Source organism: Motacilla alba, chromosome 26 (genome assembly GCF_015832195.1).
Source record: "Motacilla alba alba isolate MOTALB_02 chromosome 26, Motacilla_alba_V1.0_pri, whole genome shotgun sequence".
In the NCBI taxonomy this organism is placed as follows: domain Eukaryota; kingdom Metazoa; phylum Chordata; class Aves; order Passeriformes; family Motacillidae; genus Motacilla; species Motacilla alba.
The window spans coordinates 4,784,177-4,803,967 of record NC_052041.1 but is presented as its reverse complement, the minus strand read 5'-3'; the positions used below and the strand labels follow the sequence as shown (position 1 = coordinate 4,803,967).

Sequence of the window (19,791 nt, the reverse complement as noted above, 5' to 3'; positions counted from 1 at the left end):
TCGAAGGTTTTCTCCAGCTCTGTCCACCCAGCACCCAGGGCAGTGAAGGGACTGAAGGCACCGGTGGGGGCAGGACACCCACCCAGGTCTCTCTCCCCAGCTCAGGGGAGGATGCAGGATGTGTCCACAGACACAATTCCCTAAATCTGGGCTTGCAGGGGTCCCTGGAAAAGCCAAGGCCTGATGAGAGATTTTAGGGTCATGTCTCAGCCCCTCCAAGCCACACGCTGAGGGCTCACAGGGTACAGCGCACCCTGCTCCCAGCCCTCCTCTGGGACAGCTGCTGCTTCGGCAGGACTTGTTTGGTAAATTCCACAAATCTCCTCAATGTCCTTAATTTGTACAGCTGCTGAACACCACCCTCCACCCTCTCCTCCCAGCTTCCACCAAAGAAAAGAGGGGTCTTTATAAAAAAACAAATTTAGCTTTTATTTCAACTCAGCATTTACATCCAGGTCTAGCTCAGCTCCTGGCAAGTGCTGGCTGCTCTGCTCCACAGCCAAGGAATCTGCCACGGAAGCCCTGTTTGAAAGGAATTGGGACAAAGAGATGGGAGAACTGCTGTTGGAACCATCCCAGTGCTGGCTCCGATGGCAGGAACTGCTCACCCTCCACACCGAGCTCAGGACAGCCTGGGCTTGCTCTGATGGGCCTTTATTGCTTTGTGCATGTGCTGCCCACTTGGCCCTGAGCTGGAGGGGTGGGCAAGAAAGGGGAGCTGCTGCACCATTCCTAGAGGGAGAGGGCAGGAAGCGGCCCTGAAGAGAGGGCTGCTGCTCAGAGCCCAGGAGCAGGCAGCAGCCCAGTGTATCTGCCCTCCCTCCCCGGAGGGAAGAGCCCCTCAGACAGGGTCACCCCCGCAGCCCTGTGCCCCGTCAGCGTCCCTGCTGGCACAGGGCACACGCTGGCACTGGCTCAGACTCTGTCCCTGCCCCGGCACCCCGGCGCACGCAGCCAGGGGCTGCCACTACCCTGCTGGGGCTGCCACTCCCCTGCTGGGGCTGCCACTCCCCTGCCTCCCCTGCTGGGGCTGCCACTCCCCTGCCCCGGCGCTCCGCTGGCCTCAGCTCCCCTTCTCGGGCAGGGCTGTGTCAGGTGGCACTGGCTCGTAGTGGATGACTGCTGTGGCCATGCTGAGGGCGTCCTCCAGGCTCTGCTGCTCTTCCAGCTGGGGAGGGAAGGGGGAGAGAGAGAGTGAACCCCTGAAAGGCAGCTCAGGGTGGCTCCCAGCAGGACAGAGGGGTGGCACGGGTGGGTGGCACGGGTGTGAAGCAGAAGGGCAGACAGGGCTGAGATGCAGAAGGGCTGAGATGCAGAAGAGCTGTTTACAGAGGAGCATTCTGCAGTCCCAGCAGGATGTCCCTGTTGTCCTCTGCACACAGGGCCTCTGAGAATTAAGGAGCAAGCCCCCTGGGCAAGCAGCAAAGCAGCAGGGCCAGAGGGCAGGCAGTGGGTGGCCAGGACTGAAGGGGACAGTGGCAAGAGCCATGTGGTACCTGCACAGCAATGTGGGTGCCATGGGAGGTGGCCAGCAATGCCACCTGCTGATGACAGAGCGGGGCGATGTCCGACTCCTCTGACACCACTGCCCCAGAAGCGACTATGGTCACCTGGAAAAGGTGAGTTAATGGTGTTTTAAAGGAAAATGCAGCTCTCTTCCAGCAGAGGAAGCAGGGGCAGTCCCAGCTTTGTCTGTACCTCCTGTGCCTTGGTGCCGTGGGTGCTGGCCGCAGTCGTGGCCCCAGCGTCACCTCCCTCGGGCACGGCGAGGACCCCGCTCTGCGTCACCACGCCGATGGCACTGCCCAGGGCCTGCAGCTCCTCCTGAGACAGACTGACCTGGGGAGGACAGCAGAGGTCAGGGAGCCTTAGGCAACCCCCAAGTTTAGCAATGCATTGGTCTGGGCAAGGAGGAAACAGCCTCTCTGCAAGGCTCAAGGCACAGAGAGCTCCAAGGACTTCGCCCAGCACCAGGGATAAAATTGATGACAGAGAACTCAGAGCTTGGGTCTTCAGCCCTCCCCCTTCAGCCTTTTGTCTCAAGCCTGGATGGGGACAGCTTTGTGCACGGCAGCAGCAGGAGCATCTCAGGCCAAGAGGAAACAGGTCACTGCTGGCAGCTGTTTCCCTTGCCCCGTGCCACAGAAGAAGTTTTTTCCAGTCAGCACAGGGGCAGCTGGAGGAGGGAAGTACAAGAAAAGCACTGCTGTATACAAGTGATGACAAAACATCTCCAAATCCAGCCTGGGTCAGCAGAGCTGGGGAGCTGCAGGGAGCCAAGGGCTGCCAGTCACCCCATGGAACACCCAAAACCCCATCAGCAAGGGGGGCACTGGGACCAGAGACCCCCAAACCAACACTGCAGCAGGGAGCCCTCAGGGCAGGAAGAGCCCAAGAAGCTCCAAGGTCTGAAAAAAATGCTGAAAAAAGACTCTGCAAAGAACATCCTGGCTGAGTAGAGGCAGAATCTCACTTCAGAAAATAACTGCTGTCCCTGACATGCTGGAGGCTGTCTGTGCCCATACCTGCTCTGTCCCATCCTGAGAGATAAGTGAGACTTGTGTAGGCACAGCATCTTCTTCTTCATCCATCTCTGACAGGAAAGCAATATGCTGACTCTTCAGTGGAGAGCCTCTGTCAGCAGCTGCAGCAGCTGGATCGGAGAAGGGGAAGAGCAGCATTATCAGAGAGCAAAAGCACATGCCTGGCCTCTGGACCTGCCTGTGGTCTCAAGGGCTAGCACAGAAGAGCACAAGACCATGATGACATCAGTGGTGGCCTGGCAAGAAGGACCTTTACCTCTCCCTGTAGCACAGAATGGGCAGGGGCCCGTTCCCAACCTATTGGACCTTCCAACAGGTCTGGCTTGGATGGGGAAGCAAGCAGCCACGGCTCATATGTGGGTCTGAGAGGGGCGTGTCTGCTCTTGCTGTCACCTCCCTCTCCTTTGTCACACCTTGATGGGGGAGTGGCTGCTCACCCTGCAGCTGCTGTCGCTCGTAGAGGGCCTGCTCGCTCTCCTCGGTGGCCTCCAGCTCGCCGTGGCTGCTGCGCTTGTGCATGGCCAGCGTGGAGGTCTGCCGGTAGGTCTTGCCACAGCTGCTGCACGAGTAGGGCTTGCAGTGCGTGTGCACCACGTGGTGCTTGTACAGGCTGGAGTACTCTGTGAAGCGCTTCCCACAGCCAGGCACGGTGCACAGGTATGGCTTCTCTCCTAGGGCAGAGGCCACAGAGCTGAGCTTCACCCTCCTCGTGCCCTGGGGAGGGATTCTCCACCAGAGCAAACAGCTGGAGGCAGACTGCTGGAACAACAATCAATCCAATGAAGCAATTCCCACTATTACCTCCAACTCCCTGGCCACTCCCAGATCCACCCCTGCCACGTTCAGCCTGGAAATGCCCATTCCAGCCCCACCAATGTCCCTGCTGCTGGCTCCCTCCTACCTGTGTGGATCCTCATGTGGTTCTTGTAGTTGGTGGCGCTGGTGAAGCCCCTGCCGCAGCCGGGCTCCGCGCACGTGTAGGGCCGCTCGCCCGTGTGCGTCCGGATGTGAACCTTGCGGATGTTGGACGTGGTAAAGGAGCGGCCACAGCCCACGAAGGGGCACTTGAAGGGACGCTCACCTGCATGGACAGAGCGCTGTGGGTGACACCTGCCACCCTGCAGCCACCCGGAGTCCCTTTCGCTGGCTTGTCCCCTGTGCAGTTCTCCCCTCGTGCTCCTCACCTGTGTGCGTGCGGATGTGTTTCTGCAGGTCCCCGGAGGTTTTGAAGGCTTTGCTACACATGTCTTCTGGACACTTGTAGGGTTTCTCACCTGTGTGTGTTCTCACGTGGCTCTTCAGACCGTACCCTGTCCAGGACAAGACCACAACTAATTTTGGAATGAGAAGGAAACACCATGAGAAGCTGAGTACCACCCCTCAGTCCATTTACCTCAGGGTCTGTGTTGTGTCTGCAAAGCTTGAAAGGGAAGAAATAACCAACCCCAACACCACTTCCAACCCTGATTCTCCATTATCTGCCCACAATCAATGAAGTCCCATGCTGTGATTCCCTTGCTTTAGATGTTCTGGATATTGTGCTCTACTGGGTTGGTCAGAAAATGAAATCTGCTCAAAACAGAAATTTGTTACCTGTGGCAAATGCTTTCCCACAGCTTGGGAAGTCACACGTGTATGGCCGGTCACCTGTGTGAGCACGTTCATGCACCTGGACAAGAAAGAACGGGTCCCTAAAATGAGGTCCAAGGAAAGGAAGAAGGAAAAGTGTGGAAAAATGCTGGTGGAGAGAATTTAAAGTTCCCTGTTGGATTTCACCTTGGCCAACTGACACATCTGGGTCTCTCAGGGAGCTCAGCATGTAGCTCAGCTGCACACAACAGAGCATTCTGCTCGGGCAGTGTAACCTGGACTGGTCTGGCCTGCACACTGCCGTGTCACCTGCTTTACCTTGAGGTGGTGGGCAGTGGTGTAGAGGCGGCCGCAGCCTTTGTACCCACAGCGGAAAGCTCTGCTGCCGACCTGCTGCCCCCTCCTGTGGCTTTGCACCTCCTCCTCCTCCTGCAAATCCTGCTGGGACAAGTACTGGAATCAATCCAGCAAGCCACCACAGCTTCACCAAGCCCACACAAATATCTCCCTCCTTGCCATACATATGCACTCCTGCAGTTATCTTCCAAAAACATGTTCCTACAAACCGCATGGTGAAGCCCAGGTGACAGGGCTCTAGGAACCTGCATTTCCCCCTCCCACCTCCCAGCTCCCAGGGGGTTCTCAGACACCAAACTCCCTTTCTCAGCTCATTTGAAGTATGTGCAGTTAGTATTTGCTAACTCGGCAGAGAAGCCACAACATTTTTATAATTACTGGCAAAGAGGAGTTCGGCCTAGTTCCAGTCACTGAAAAATTCAGACCTGGGAAGAAGAAATGTTGCTGGAGTCTTTACTCTTCACGTGGCAGGTGTCTGTCACTCCCTCCTCTTCCTCATCAGACCCCTGTGAGTGAAGAAGCACAGGCACTGTTTGTGTGTCCCTGTGCAGCGCTGAGCAGGAAGGCAGTGACAGCCACAGTGCCACCCCACCCTTCCCCAGAGAGCAGGGGCTGGGCCTGCCACAGCAGGAAGCTCTGTGCCCAGCTCAGCACTGCCAGCACTCTCCTGGCAGCCCCTGCTCCACAGCCTCTGGAGATGGGATACTGAGGCTGGACACTGCAGTGACAGCACATCAGGATCTGAAGCTGCTTTGGTTTTGAGGCCTTTGTCACCGTGGGGACAGTGGCCGTGGCTTAGCCACTGCTGGCACACCAAAGGCTCTATCCCAGCAGCTCTCCTCCCTCCCCAAACCCGAGCCTGCAGCAGGGGAAGGGTGGCAGGCCCAGCACCCCACGGCACCAAACAGCCCCGTTCTGTGTCCCCAGCTCCAGGCACCCCTCAGCAGTGGCACTCACACTGGCCAGCTGCTTCTCTCAAAGCTGGCACTGCTGACACACAGAAGCACACAAGCACTGCTGTAGGGAGGGCACAAACTCAGGCCAAGATGCCGTGCCCTCACCTTCCTGCCATACTGCTGCAATGCATTAATGGTGGCCACATCAAGGCCATCATCTTCCTCCTCCCCAGCCAAGCCCTGGAGCCCAGTTCCTGCCTGCACTTGCAGGATGGTGCTGCCAGGTGCCACGATGACAGGACGGTGGAGGTAGGCAGTGGAGCCATCCTCCAGCTGGACAGCCTGCAATGTGCCGGGCTCGTAACTCTCTGCAAGAGGAAGCGTTCAGGTAAAGAGCTGAAAAACATACAGCTGAAAAAAAGAAAAAAGCTCAGTGTGAGGCAGGAAAAAAGTGCTTCATCTCCCTAGCCTTGGAAATCTGAGACATTCCAGCAGCTTCCCTCCAGCTGCCAGGGAAAGAGCAGGGAGTGCTTTACCTTTGGCTGTGCTGTGTATGAAGGCCATGCTGCCATCCTCCAGCACCACTGGCTGCCCATCTTCAAAAGCCACAGCCTCTAGAAGAAAAGAAGAACATCCACACACCTTCCTGGAGGACTCAGCACAGGGAATGCTGTGGCAGTTGAGGCTGCCAGGCAGGAGGGGACACAGGGCTGCCTGCTTGCCCTGAAAGGCTCCCACAGCTGTAGGTTTTAGGACACCATCTGAGCCCTTCTGATGTGAATGATGAGGTTTTCAAGGCTTCATGCACAGATTTGCCTCTTCCTTTGCTCAGAGGAGTGATGCAGTGTCTCACCAGGTTCACAGTGCCCGATTATATCCCAACAAGAAGGGGATACAATCAAGAAGGATGGCTCTGGCACGGGGGTGTGTGAAGGAGAACACAAACAGCCCATGAGAGGGGAAGCAGGGGTGAGGAGAACCCCTCTCACTGTGCATGTGAAGGCAGGGAAGAGGGTGCAGGGGGAAAAGGGCACAGTCAGCTCTAAAACATCCCTTTGAAGCAGCCTTTGGAGAACAGAAGAGGCAGGTGGCATACGAGGAGCTGGGGAGCATCAAGGAAGGACTGCCCAAAGTAGCAGAGCTCTTTCTACCTGCACTTGGCATCTTAGCATGGCCAAGGATGATTCCTCCGTGCCCCTCTGGTGCCTGCCACATGAACTGGGCTCCCAACACCTCTCAGACTAATGTCACCTAATTCCAGAGATGATGGTGGCTGGTGGGTCAATGGCCATGGTGGCATTGTTCCCAGCAATCCCCACACGACCTCTCCCACCACCACCACCTATGCCAGCAGTAATCTGTTATCTCAGAGTTCAGAGGAAATTCCTGCCCAACTGCTCCCACATGAAACAGGCTCTGTGTGTGCTGTGTGGCTGCAGCACACACACAGCTCACCGGGCTTGTGGTATGACAGCAGGGAGAGCCCACGGGTGAAATGTCACTTTAACATTTGTCTCCACCTCCACCAAATTCACCTTCTCATCAGACTGCTAACGACTTTGCAGGCAATGTCCTTGTTCACTCGGCCTCAAAACCACAAGAAAGAAAACCCCAACAGAAACCTTATGCTCACTTTTGAGAGCTGGAAGTGACAGAGGAGCCCAAATGCTGGAGCACTGAGAGCTGCAGCCACGTGCACCATGTCCTTCCAAACAGAAAGAGGACAATGTGTGCTCCTCACCTTTCTGAACTGTCACCTGATGGATATAAGCTGTGGTCCCATCTTCAAGTTCAATGACTTGCCCTTCAATCAGCTTCTCACCTGGAACAGTTAAAACATACCATCAGCTGCTGAGCCCCTCTGTCCCACAGAGACAGAAACTGTCACTTCCAGGCTGCTACGGATCAGCTTTGTCCCACAGACACACTTCACCTCCCAGAAATGCTGGCATTGCCCTTGTCTGGAGAGGACACATGACAAAGACCCTCAGGTATCGCTGCCCCTCACAGCTCCTGGTGCCAAGGAGTGACAGAGCACACAGAGAAAGCAATTACACTCGTGTTGGAAGAAAAAAATCAACTGGGTGTGCTGAGCAGCATCAGTAAGTGCTGGGAGATTTATCTACTACTCTGCCAGAGGATCAACTGCTAGGAAACAATTACAGCACCCAAAGGGGCCTAAAATGCTGCCAGTGTTGGGCTGTAGAGGTCAGCTCTGCCAAACCTGACTCTGCAAAGCTGTGATCATGACTGAGTTAGCCAAGATTTGGTGCAGAGAGGACACTGCTCCATCCCACTGAACATGGAGAACCCAGGTTGGTTTCACCTGGAGCATGAGGTTTGAGAGGAGGCCACACAACCTGGTGCTTCCAAGACAGCCCAGCTCCACGTGTGTAATAAACTTGCAGGGAGTTTGCACAGAAAATAAAGCAGGAGAGCAGCCCCCAGGACAGGGAGCTGCACAACTCCTCCATCCTGTTCTGCAGGCTGGGGAACAGCGTGCTCCTCTTCCTGGGAGCAGTGGGTGGTGGAGAAAGGGGCACCCCACCAACACCAGGGTAAGGGCAGGTGTGGAATTTGGCACCTCTTTGAGTGGGAAAAGCACTGCTGTGAACCAAACCCTGTGCACAGCCGTGATGCAAAACCACCTGCTCAGCCCAGGGGAAGTCTGGGTGGAGCAGAGCCCTGCAGGCCACAGCAACAGCTCCCTGTCCACAGCAAGGCTGTGAGGAACGGGGCTCTTCTAGCACGGACAGCAGCTTTGCTTTCCACAGCAACAGCTCTCCCATCTCCGCAGCTTCGTTTCCAAACCAGAGGCGTGTTTGATTTGTATTTTATTTTACATCAGACTGCAAATCCAACAGTCGCCAGCTGCACGTGTGGCAGCTCTCACGCCGTGAGGGGCACTTTGGGTGACCCTGACTCTGATTTCAGAGCCAGGAGGAGCCTCTCAGCCCCGACAGCCCGAGGCTCTGTTACCTCTGGCAGCCTGCTGCAGGTAGGCTGTGGTGCCATCCCCAAGGGTCACTGCTGGCAGCCCCAGGCTCTCCATCCTGATCCCCACACATGGATCCTGCCTGGCAGCACGGGGGCCCGGAGCCAGGGCCCTGTGGGACACGGGATCGGCGTCTTTGCTGCGAGCCTTAAGTAAAAAGAACAATTCCATTTCAATTTCTGCCCTGAGTTTCTCCTCCTCCTTTAGTGTCTCCACTCTTGCACGCTAGGAAAGGCTTGAATGGCCTCTAAAGACTTTTGAGGTTATAAAGGATTAAGATGGACAACGTCGCATCCTTCCCACACTAAAGGCAGGCAGGGATAAGAATCTGTCCCACAGCCAAATATGAAATAAAGCTTATCACGCCAGTGAACTGAACTGACAGACTCTTAGAGACATGTCACATTCCAGCCCTTCCCGTCCTCCAAACGATCTGCAGGGTTTGCAGGTACTTTAAATCCTGAACCTACAGGCTGAGCACGTCCTGTGCTGCAGGAGACAGGGGTGATGAGCTTCATTCCTCCTTCTCTCCTCCCTTTCCTGATTAATTCCCAGCCTTCCGAGGGACAGAATTCCAGGCTCTAAGCAAATGATGCTAAAGCCTGCACACCCCCACAAGAACACTTCGCCAAAGGGACTCTCTGCTGATAGCTCATCTCGCCTTCTTCCTGAGCACCGCTGACAGCCACATCTTTGATAGTTTCATTTCCAGCAGCGAGGCAAACCGCCCCGTCCGTGCCCGCCGCCGCTCGGTGCCGCCTGGCCCCGCGCCCCCGCCGCCGCCGGAGGCTCCTGCGCTCCCCGGGGCTGCTGCCGCGGCCCTCGCACCGCCGTGCCCCCGACACACCGGGGAACCCGCGGCACGGGCTGCGAGGGCGGCGGGGCGGGGCGGGGACACGGGGGGCTCCCCCCGCGCGGCACCGGGGGGGCTGAGGCGGCTCCGGGCCCGGCCGCCATCGCCGCCCGCCATCCCCCACACCGACCTGAGCGACCCGCCGGGCCCGGGTCCGCCGCCGGCCCGACGTGCACCGCGCCCGGCCCCGCCCGGCCCGGAACCCGCACCGCGCCCGGCCCCGCCCGGCCCGGAACCCGCACCGCGCCCGGCCCCGCCCGCCCCGGAACCCGCACCGCGCCCGGCCCCGCCCGGCCCGGAACCCGCACCGCGCCCGGCCCCGCCCGCCCCGGAACCCGCACCGCGCCCGGCCCCGCCCGGCCCGGAACCCGCACCGCGCCGCCGCTCCCGCCCGCGCGCGGCCGCCCCCGCCCGCCATGCAGGTTCCGGGGCGGGCCCGGCCGGGCCGCGCGCGCCGCCCAGCGGCCGGTACCCGGGAGCGCGACCGGGTGCCAGCGCTGAAGCCACGAGGCTCCGGTTTGCCCTGGCCGGGGCTGCCGCCGGTACCTGCCCCGTGGCCGGGACGGACAGTGCTGCCGCCCGCGCCCAGCCTGAACCGGCAGCTCCTTCCCGGTGGCCGCTGTGGCCAGCCCGGGACCCCTGGGACACACTGTGAAACGATGCGGGACCTCCTGTCCCGGTCGTCCGGGACAGAGGGCAAAGAGCCCCCGGTTGTTCATTTAACAAGGGAGGAGATGCGGGCGGGCTCCCGGCGGGCTCCCCGCGCCCCTCCCCGCATGGCGGCCCCGCGCTGCCGCTCCCCGCCGCCCCCAACATGGCGGCGCGCCCCGCGCGCTCCGGTCTCGCGAGATCTCCCCGCAATATATAGCCCGCCGGAGCCGCGTCCGCCCCTTCGCCCCGAGCAGCCGCAGCCATGAGGTGGGTGCCGCTCGGTGTCCGCCGCCATCCGCCGCCATCCGCGCCCTGTGGGGGCCGCGGGGCCGTCCGGGCGGCCGGCGAGGCGCGATCCTCGCGGTCGATCGCGGGGGGGGAACGCGCAGGGAACCGGGGCGGGCTCGGGGCCGCGTCCCGGGCGGGGCCGGCTCTGAGCCCGCGCTGCCGTTTCCCCCCGCAGCAGCAAAGTGTCCCGGGACACCCTGTACGAGGCGGTGAAGGAGGTGCTGCACGGCAGCCGTGCCAAGAAGCGCAAGTAAGAGCCGCCGGCGCGGCGGGACCGGTGGTGTCACCCCCGGCCTCGGCCTTCCCCCCCCGTGCCCGGCCAGGCCTCACCCGGTGCCTCCCGCAGGTTCGTGGAGACCGTGGAGCTGCAGATCAGCCTCAAGAACTACGACCCGCAGAAGGACAAGCGCTTCTCCGGTACCGTCAGGTTCGCCATCCTCTCGCTCCTACCCAGCCTTCGGCCCCGCCCGGTCCCGCTCGGGGCCGCCGCGGCGCCGAACCGCTTGGGGAGTCCAGCGCGGCCGGGGGCGGCTGGACGGACCCCCACCCTGGGTCTTAAAACATAAAGGGAAGGTGCGGCAGCCCCCGGGCTGTCCCCACCGGCCTGCTGGGGACGGCAGGTGAGCGGCCGTGCAGGATGCCCCGAGCTGCGGTAAGGTGTCTCCGTGCTGGCTCCGTGCACACGCGGGTGGGGCTGGCCGCTCTCTAACTCGGACCTTCCTTCCTTCCTTCCTTCCCTCCCCAGGCTGAAGTCGACGCCACGGCCCAAATTCTCTGTCTGTCTGCTTGGGGACCAGCAGCACTGCGATGAGGCCAAAGCAGTTGACATCCCTCACATGGACATAGAAGCTCTGAAGAAGCTGAACAAAAACAAGAAGCTGGTGAAGAAGCTGGGTGAGTGTCCAGAAGGCTTTTCTTTATGCTCAGATCTGCATGTCACGGTGAGTTGCAGAGCAGAAAAGCCAGCAGGCTGTTTCAGTGCAGGTCTGACAGTACTGCAGGAATGGGCCTGGTTGTCCAAGGAAGGGAGAGACACAGAAAATGTCCTTGTCAACATTTTCCCTCCCTCAGTTTCCTGGTTGGGGAGCTGGAGGGCAGCAAAAGCCAGGAAACACTAAAGGCAAGAGTGTGCTTTAGTCTTGCAGTTCTTGTGTGAACAGAAGGAAATGCACTCATTGTCTCTTGGTCAGAGAGAAAATCCTTCCCTTGCTGGGAGCTCCAGAGTGGCTCTGGTGCACTGCTCAGGCAGGCAGGAGGTTGCCCCTCAGTCCGTAATGAGCCATGGAACCGTGAGCTGTTGGGGTAGGACAGGCTTGGCTAAGCCTCTCCTAGATGGATCCTCTGTCCCATTCATCCTGCTGTGCACAGACTGTGGCAGAGCTTGGAGCTCAGTGTCACCTGGGGTCAGCAAAGGACAGTTCTTTCAGGGAACAGGATTTGGAGTCCGTGTGTTGAGTGGGGCTGGGGCCTGGCTGCTGTGGCAGGTATTCCTCAGAGATTCTTGGCAAAACCAGCTCCAGTTCTGGTGGGACCCAGGGAATGCTGGAATTGTCTGCAGGGGGGAATCACATACTCTCAGCTGGGTCCATCCTTAGCTCCCTGGGTGTCTCCTTGCAGCTAAGAAGTACGATGCCTTCCTGGCTTCCGAGTCCTTGATCAAGCAAATCCCTCGAATCCTGGGCCCGGGCCTGAACAAAGCTGGGAAATTCCCTTCCCTGCTCACCCACAACGAGAACCTGGTGGCCAAGGTGGATGAGGTCAAATCGACCATCAAGTTTCAGATGAAGAAGGTAAAGCACGGCTTCAGTTGTGTACCTGGGGGTTGTTTGTGTCTCTGCCATCTCTGGCTTGGGCTGTAGGTGTCCCTCGAGTGTTCCTGAAGCTGTGTTTGGTTTCCTCCAGCAAAGAGAAATGTACCCAGAGTGTTCATGGCCAGCCAGAAAGGAGGAATAACTTAACTGTGGTCGATGGATCTTGGAGCAAATGATGGGGAGATGGTTGGATGCTCCAGTGCTGGGCACAGTCCAGTGGGATTAATGCTGCTCATGGGGTGGGACCTGGCCAGGTGTGTCCCTGGGGGGCTGAGCATGAGTGGGGCTTTGCTGGGGGTGAATTTGGGACTTGACACTGTCCAAGTGAACTTGGGAGCAGCTCTGTGGGGATCCTGAGGGCGCAGCAGATGTGAGCGTTTAAATGCTTGAGCATTTAAAATAGCTGAGCTGGTGATGTCCTGACACTTGGCTCATAAATCCTTCTGCCTCCAGCCTGTGGGGAGCGTTGACTTCCAGGCTGCTCAGGGAGGAGGCTCGGTCCCTGCCACCGTGCAGAGAGGGCTGGGGGCTGGCCCCGGGGGCAGAACCTGAAGCTGGTGTGGGCATGGACAGCCCGTGGACAGCCCAGCACGCTGATGAGCGGGGCAGCTCTCGGCTCTGCCTGTGAAAGCTGTACCCGTGTCTGTCCCCAGGTGCTGTGTCTGGCTGTGGCCGTGGGTCACGTGAAGATGACAGAGGATGAGCTCGTCTACAACATCCACCTGGCCATCAACTTCCTGGTGTCCCTGCTGAAGAAGAACTGGCAGAACGTGCGAGCTCTGTACATCAAGAGCACCATGGGGAAACCCCAGCGCCTCTACTGAGGGGTGGGGGCAGCAATAAACTCTGCAGACACCCAGAGCTTGAGTGGTTCTGTTCCTCCAGAGCTCCTCGGGGACCGTTTGCCCAGGAGCTGCTCACGTCCCCCTGGGGAAGGCTGTGTTGAGAGATGAATTCCAAGAGGGAGCCTCATCCCCCCTGCACTCAGAGAGGGAGGGGGAAGGACCCCGCTCTCCCCCAGAGCAGAGGTGTCCCAGCAGCTTCAGCAGCTGGGCTGTGACCCCCAGATCCCCCTGCCCACAGAGGGGACCCTTACCTGGTGCAGAGCTCAGCCCTGCTCTGGGAGGGCTGGTGAGGGGCAGCAGGAGTTTGAATGCAGATGCCCCTCACCTGCCCAGGTGCAGCTCCTGAGGACTCGAGCATGGTCTGTGAGTGCAGGGGTGCCGAAGGACAGAGCTGCAGCCCAGCACGGGGCTTGGGGCTGAGGTGTAGAGGGTGTTTCCCATTCCCTCTTCCCTCTGAGCCAGGCTGTCTAACTCCATGTTCTGGGTAAATATGAAATTAAGTCATGTGCATAAATAAATACATTGTGCAGGGACTGGAGAGCTTAGGGAAGTGCAGCATTTAAGCTTCTGGGGGGGAGAAAAAATACTTTGGGCCCTGGAAAAGCTTGTCAGCATCCGAGGGAACAAAACAATGAAAATAGCTCTGGATCCTGCTGTTAGGAACCTTTAAAATAAGCATCAGAGCCAGTTTTTGAAAGATCAACACAACACCAAGAAATTCCATTTAATAATTAAAAAAAGACAATACAAAATGCAAACATTTTTTTTACAAAGTTCAAATAACAATTTTTTTTTCTTTTAATCAAGTGCAAATAACTTCATGAACTACATCTTGCTCATCACTTTAATCGTTTCTGCTGGAGATGGCAAGTCCTGGCCCGCTGCAAAAGGCAGATATAAATACTCCAACATGAAAAAAAAAAACAAACCAAAACCCCAACAACCCTAATTTTTCTTGACTGCTTCAAAACCTTGATCCCCGAGGTGGCTGATGTGGGTTTCAGCCTTTCAAACCCCCTCTGAGGTGGGGCTGGGTGGCTCTGTGGGATTTTGGGGGCTTTTTGGAGCCGTTTGGTGAAAGCAGAAGGGGGAAGCACCATCCCAGGTGCCTTTGGCCGCTCCAGGAGGATGTGCTGCCCGCCTCGTCCTTCCACAGCAGGGAAGCAGCGGTGGCTGCTGTGGTGACACGGGTGACAGCCAGGACACACCCTGCTGCCCCACACAGGCAGCCGGGCAGTGACCTTCCATTAGAGAGGCAGAGTTAATCAAAGTTAATGAACTGTGGTGGGCACGAGGGGCTGTGGCACTCCAGGGTTGGTCATTCCTGCCGATTTTATTTTTGCTGATTTTTTTTTCCCCGTCTAAATGCAAGGGACCCTTTCAAAGGTCACTGGCCTGCACCGCTGTCCCAGAGCCACAAACCCCCTCCAGATCCCTACAGCAGCTTTTGTGCATTAAAGCAGCTGCTCGCAGACAGCGACCGAGTGACAAAACAGCTCAGCCCACAGATGTGGAGCTTCCAAACAGGCTGGGAGCCGGCGGCAGGAGGGGAAAATCCACAGCTGGGATGAATCAGGACAGGCTTTTCCAAGTGACGCATCTTGGGGACAAACCTCAGCAGCCCCTGTGCCAGTGCTCGGCCCCTCACAGAGCCCGGGAGAGGCTCCTGGGGTGCAGCAGCAGTGTGGATCCAGGAGGGAAAACGGGGACCAGCAGCTGCTTCCCCCAGACGCAGGAAAGATGGAGCCGGTGGGACACGCAGAGCAATAAATAATCGGGTTGTTAAAAGCAGGGCTGGGCTCAGGTGTGGGCAAAGGGACAGTGAGGGACAAGTGGGGACAGCGATGGGAAGGGACCTGCCACGGGCAGAGCTAGAGGCAGGTCGATGGTGTTTAGTCCTGGCAGCTCCAGGTCTTTGAGAGGATGAAGATGGGGATGAAGGTGGGAGGATGACAGCTGAGAACTGGTGTCAGGGCTGGAAAAGTAGGGAGGCTTGGGGAGGAGGAGGAGAGGGGTGAGCAGTGGTAGCAGCTGCCTGTCCCTGGGAGTCCTGTCTGTCCACGTGAAGATGCTGGGGGGACAAACCCACCCATTTGGGTGGTGTCCACCTGGCCATTGTCCCCAGCTGAGCCTGTCTGGGGGAGGCAGATGCAGTGAAACAAGGGGTGGCAGGATGGGTCTTCCCTGGGATCTGCACCCCACTCCCTGGGGAGGGGCTCCCGCAGCATCCCTGCAGGGTGAGAGCACAGGGATGGGGCCAAAAATGCCTGTGGGGACTCAGAAGCACAAAAGCCCCCCAGGTCTGTGAGGGTGGCTCTGCCCGGGGGGATCGCTGTACCTGGGGGAGAGAGTTGGGGGCTGAGTGGAGGGCCAGCTCCCCTCTCCTCCCAGCCCCCCAGCCCCAGCAGCTGTTGGCTCACCCCTGAGCCCCTGCAGGGAAGCAAATCAGTTTGCAACAAGCAGGTTACGGGGCTGAGTTTTGATGCCCCTCGCAACGGGGCCGGAGCAACACCCAACGTGTGGCAGATCAGTCTGACGGGACCAACTCCACCCCCATGGATGAACCAGGACGCCTCCAACTCCCTGCAAAAACTCACCCCATTGCACTGAGCAGAAGAGGCACCGTCTCCCCTCAGAGAGGGGATTTTATCGGGGACAAACGTGGCAGAAAAGGCCTGAAGATGCCATTGTGCTGGTCAGCGCAGCCCAGGGCCCGGCTTGCTCTGGGTGGGTGGTTTTTGTTTTCTTGCAAACACACATTCTCGTTTCTCAGGCAGTTATAAATATTGTCGTTTCTAGTAGAAAAAAAAAACAAAAAACAACTTCCCTCTAAATAATATAAGGAAGACTCAAATGATTGCACTTAATACATATGAAAAAGGTAGAAAGGAGGATATCCTAGTGCACAAACATTAACTCCTGCTCTTCTCAAAGCTTGCTTTTCCGAGTTACTCTTTGGCAGAGCTTGTAACAAAGTCTGGTTTCTTGGCACAAGTGTCTGGGGTCTGGAGGAGGGGGGGAAGAAAAAAAATCGAACCCGGCTGAAAGTCCTTCTCCTTTGCTCCCTGTTTTCTCCCGTGCAGCCAGACATTGTTCTCCGGGAACGTGGCTTGGCTGCGCTTCCCTCCCAGCACCAGCACGGCTCTCCAGCGGGCCAGAGCCACCACGGTGCCGCGCTGGTGGCCTTTGCCATCACTCCTTTGCATTTCCTTTTCCATCGAGTCGGCTTCGTCAGTTCTTTTCCCCCGGCCTCTGCGAAGCGGCGCCGGTAGCTGCGGCGGACGCGGCGTCGCCTCCTGGGCGAGCGCCCCGGGGGCTGCAAGGACGGGGACCCCCCACACTGTCCTGGGCTGCTGGTGGCACCAGGGAACGGGGACAGACCTGGCGTAAAGGAAACCAAAGGGAGGACACGGGACAGCGAGAGGACCACTACTTCGGTTTGCTAAAACCGTCGAAGGAGCTGCTTCGGAAGAGGGGAGCAGCTTCAGCCGCTGAGACCGGAGCGAGCCCCGGCTGGGAGCGCGGCTCTGCGGGGAGCGGCAGGGAGATCGTGGGGGGACGTCTGCGGGGCGAGCAGTGGCGATCCTGCCGGAGCCAGGCAGAGGAAGGAAAAATCAGAAAGGAGAAGGAAGGGAGAAGAGGGTTTCCTTGGCTGCGGGGCGGCCCGGGGCGGCGGGGCGCGGGGGGCTATTTGTAAGGCCGGAGGAAGCTGGAGACTTTGGAGCGCAGGAGTTTGATGAAGGAGCGGGGCAGCATCTCCTTGTGCTTCTCTGTGTACTTGAAGTAGTTCTGGGGGTGAGCCAGCACGTCGAAGAAAGCTTTGATGAGCTTCTTGTCCTGCAGGGAAGGAGCCAGAGGGAGGTTCAGCATCCCCCCCGTGCTCCCCTGGAGCCCCAAGTGCAAGGAGAGCAGGAGGCATCCCCGAAAGGAAGGATGCTCCTGCATCCCCCACAGCCCTGGGTGACACAGACTTGGGGGCTCACCTTGAGGATCTCCTGGTGGTTCTCGGAGGCGTAGAGCCTTCCATCCCGCACGATGTCCTCCACCAGCTGCTCGTAGTCCTCTGCCAAAAAACACAGGGCATGAGCTGCCACTTGTCCCCAAACCTCTGGCCTCCACCCTTCAGCACACACAGGAGGTGTGAACTGGGGGTGACCTGGCTCCCAAACTGTGGGGGGAAGAAGCAGCAGCGTGCTGGGATGGCATCTGCCCGTGCTCACCGTCGTAGGTGACGTAGGGGATCTGGAAGCCCCGAGCACTGTTGGCTTCGCTGGTTTTGAAGTTGATCCAGAGCTTGCGGGAGCGGGCGGTGAAGGCGATGGGTCTCTCATAGGTCTGGCAGGTCTCGTAGGTGGTGATGGAGGATGGGGAGGCTGCAGGGAACAGCAAGGGGACACAGGATGCTGCTTGCCCATCAGCAGAGATACCCCCAGCCTTACTGGGTCAAGGGTGGCATGAGGGATGGGAATTGTCCAATCTGGGCAAGGCTGAGCCCTTCCTAACCCTCACGTTACATACCAGGGATTGTTATTCCTTCCCTGCTCTGGAAAGCACCAAATGGGACTTTTAACCCCCAAAATGAAGGCTGAGGCCCAGACGTGCAGCCCAGCCCATGCACATCCCCCTGAGATCCAGCAAGACACCAGATGGCTGGGTGATGCTCATCTCCCCACTCCCCCTCTTCCCAAAATTCCCCTCCTGCTGCCCGGGATGCACCTTTCTCCCTCTCTGCCAACGCCCAACCCTTTCCTCCCCAGCTCCTCCCCTGAGCACTGCAGCCTGCTCGGTTACCTACAGTTTTTCCGCATGACCAAGACGTCGCCGCACTCATCCTCGGAGGGGAGGAAGATCTCTGGCACCACGATGAGGATCTTGCGCTTGGGCGGGGGGTTGATGTTCCAGGTGCACTCGATGTTGGCGGGGTAATTCCCCGGGTAGTTGGGGGACTCGATGTAGCCCGTGTACTCACCCAGCTCCCCTCCACACTGCCGGTCTGCAAGGCAGGGACACCAGTTCAGCTGGAACCGGCCCGTGGGGGCACGGGGGGGAGCTTCCACTGGGGGTGCTTTGCTGGGCAGCGTCCCATGAGCCAACCCCCCATGCCTGCCTGCATGCACAAAGCACCGAAATGACCCCAAACTCTACAGGATTTCGAAATACTTTTGAAGGAGGACCCCACACCTGTCCCCCCCGTTCTGTTGCGCCCCAGCTCGCCTACTTTTGCACTGGGACACCGAGGTGGAGCCGTCGAAGTCGGTGGTGGTGTTGCCAGGGCAGGAGATGCAGTAATTCTGCCGGAAGTCGGGCTGGTAGGTGCCCACGGCGCAGCGGATGCAGCGGTGCACGCTCGTGTTGTAGTAGTGCCCAGGGGAGCACTGCACTGGGGGGTCAGGGAGCACAGGGGGCTGTGTCAGCTGCTGGCACAGCCCTGCTGGGTGGCCCCCGTCCTGGGGACCAGCTCTGACCTACCCTTGGTGTCGCAGTCCTGGAAGGAGAGGGCTCCCTCGTGGCGGGTGGTCAGCCCCCCGCCGCAGGGGAAGCAGAGCGCCCGGCCCACCTCGGGCTGGTAGGAGCCACGGGGACACGGCTGGCAGGGCTTGAAGCCATCAGCAGAGTGCTGGCCAGGGGGACACTGACCTGCAGGCACAGGCATTGCTCAGTCCTGGCGCCCCACATGCCCAGGACCCAGATCCTCTTCCCCCTCAGCCTCGGCAGCGCCAGTACACCCAGAGCAAGGGCTGCCCTTCCTGGGGTCCCCTCTCAATAACAAACACCCAAACCAGCAACTCCTGTGAGGCCTGGGGATGCTCAAGGCTTTCCTGTCTGCTAGCTAATGGCTGAGGTTGCAGCCCTGGACATCCCCCGAGTGTGCCTCCAGCCCCACCTGCGCCCCCCTTACCGGTGCAGCCGGTGATGTTGGTGGCTCCCATGGGTCCGAAGGTGTCGCCGCGGGGACACAGGTCACAGGAGAGCTGCCCCTCCTTCTCCTGGTAGGTGCCGGGGGGGCAGGGCACGCACTGCTCCGTCTGCCCGTGGTAATAGGTTCCCTGCGAGCAGCTGACTGAGAGCCGGGGGGGACGTCGGTGATGCTGCGGGCGCTGTCACCGCCGGGTCCCCTCGTCACCCCAGCACGCTCCTTACCACACTTGCTGGCCAGGCGCTGCTGGCCCGGCCCGCAGCTCTCCTGCCGCTCCGGGGCCACGCTCAGCTTCCGGGCCACCTCGTACTCCATCCCTGAGAAGCGCAGCAGGAACCGCTCCTGGTTGATGGATTTCTTCAGGGCTTTGATGGCCGACTTCAGCTTCTTCTCCACTCTCTGCCGCAGGCAGTGCAGGTTGCAGCTGGCTGGGTGGCGCAGAGGGGAATGGGGGCACAGGAGGAAACAGGGATGCAGTAAGAAGGGAGTGGGGGAGAGGGAGGCCTAGAAGCATTACAACCATCCCCCAAACGCTCAGCTGCGAGAGCTACCCAGCACGTGCCAATCCTGTGCAGGACGAGGACTGGTTTGTCCCTCCTTGCTGCATGGGGATGGCATCGTGTCCCTGGTCCCACCACCTGTGCTGTGCCCACCTGTGATCTCCTCGGGCTTGATCTCCGCCTCGAACTCCAGCGTGATGCGTGTCACCTCTTTGTTGGGGGAGTTGCGAGCCCGGCGCCCCTTCCCCTTCTTGGACGAGTCGCACTTGAGGTTGACGAAGGTGACCTGGCAGTCAGAGCATGGTGCCGAGCCACCTGCACGGGGGGGACAGGTCAGCACCCCATCCCTGCTGGGGCACAGGCACCCCCACCTCCACACAGTCACGCCTCACCTTGCGCCCCGGCCTTCCCGGCCTCCTCCTGCTTGCCCTTGCTCCGGGGGTGCAGGTGGCACTTGGCATCCTTGATCTTGAAGGAGGCTTTCTGCTTGACGGGCGCAGCCACAGTCTCTGAAAGAACAGGTGGGTGCTCAGCAACCTGGCATG

General features: G+C 59.1%; 3 protein-coding genes across 11 annotated transcripts in view; 1 reads left to right on the top strand and 2 right to left on the bottom strand.

Annotated features, from left to right (window-relative positions):
* Window positions 1-429: 429 nt before the first annotated feature.
* Window positions 430-10,100, bottom strand: ZNF76 (zinc finger protein 76). 9 transcript variants are annotated; one of them, XM_038162613.1, is made up of 15 exons: window positions 9,781-10,072; window positions 8,366-8,528; window positions 7,020-7,091; window positions 5,923-6,000; window positions 5,552-5,754; window positions 4,916-4,996; window positions 4,452-4,571; window positions 4,137-4,212; window positions 3,728-3,853; window positions 3,445-3,624; window positions 2,981-3,214; window positions 2,526-2,653; window positions 1,699-1,839; window positions 1,497-1,610; window positions 430-1,168 (listed from the first exon to the last, which is right to left on the bottom strand). In XM_038162613.1, exons 1-15 carry the CDS (start codon window positions 10,048-10,050, stop codon window positions 1,064-1,066), a joined length of 2,091 nt encoding a protein of 696 aa, XP_038018541.1. In that variant the 5' UTR covers window positions 10,051-10,072; the 3' UTR covers window positions 430-1,063. The 9 variants fall into 9 exon arrangements, 7 of the variants coding, with proteins under 7 accessions (XP_038018541.1, XP_038018539.1, XP_038018540.1 ...); XM_038162611.1 differs by having other exon boundaries at window positions 7,020-7,208; window positions 9,781-10,071; XM_038162612.1 differs by lacking the exon at window positions 7,020-7,091 and adding an exon at window positions 7,128-7,208 and having other exon boundaries at window positions 9,781-10,067.
* RPL10A (ribosomal protein L10a) lies at window positions 10,072-12,845 on the top strand. Its single transcript, XM_038162670.1, has 6 exons — window positions 10,072-10,152; window positions 10,349-10,423; window positions 10,520-10,600; window positions 10,919-11,067; window positions 11,791-11,963; window positions 12,638-12,845. Exons 1-6 carry the CDS (start codon window positions 10,148-10,150, stop codon window positions 12,806-12,808), a joined length of 654 nt encoding a protein of 217 aa, XP_038018598.1. The 5' UTR covers window positions 10,072-10,147; the 3' UTR covers window positions 12,809-12,845.
* SCUBE3 (signal peptide, CUB domain and EGF like domain containing 3) overlaps window positions 12,636-19,791 on the bottom strand; it is a 32,417-nt gene continuing 25,261 nt past the window's right edge. Inside the window, exons 14-23 of the mRNA XM_038162600.1 lie at window positions 19,639-19,755; window positions 19,400-19,561; window positions 18,971-19,174; window positions 18,729-18,890; window positions 18,299-18,466; window positions 18,048-18,209; window positions 17,625-17,822; window positions 17,050-17,202; window positions 16,813-16,892; window positions 12,636-16,666 (exon numbers count right to left, since the gene is read on the bottom strand). Of these exons, the coding sequence (XP_038018528.1) occupies window positions 16,517-16,666; window positions 16,813-16,892; window positions 17,050-17,202; window positions 17,625-17,822; window positions 18,048-18,209; window positions 18,299-18,466; window positions 18,729-18,890; window positions 18,971-19,174; window positions 19,400-19,561; window positions 19,639-19,755 (1,556 nt within the window). The 3' untranslated portion in view covers window positions 12,636-16,516. The remainder of the gene's footprint in view (window positions 16,667-16,812; window positions 16,893-17,049; window positions 17,203-17,624; window positions 17,823-18,047; window positions 18,210-18,298; window positions 18,467-18,728; window positions 18,891-18,970; window positions 19,175-19,399; window positions 19,562-19,638; window positions 19,756-19,791) is intronic.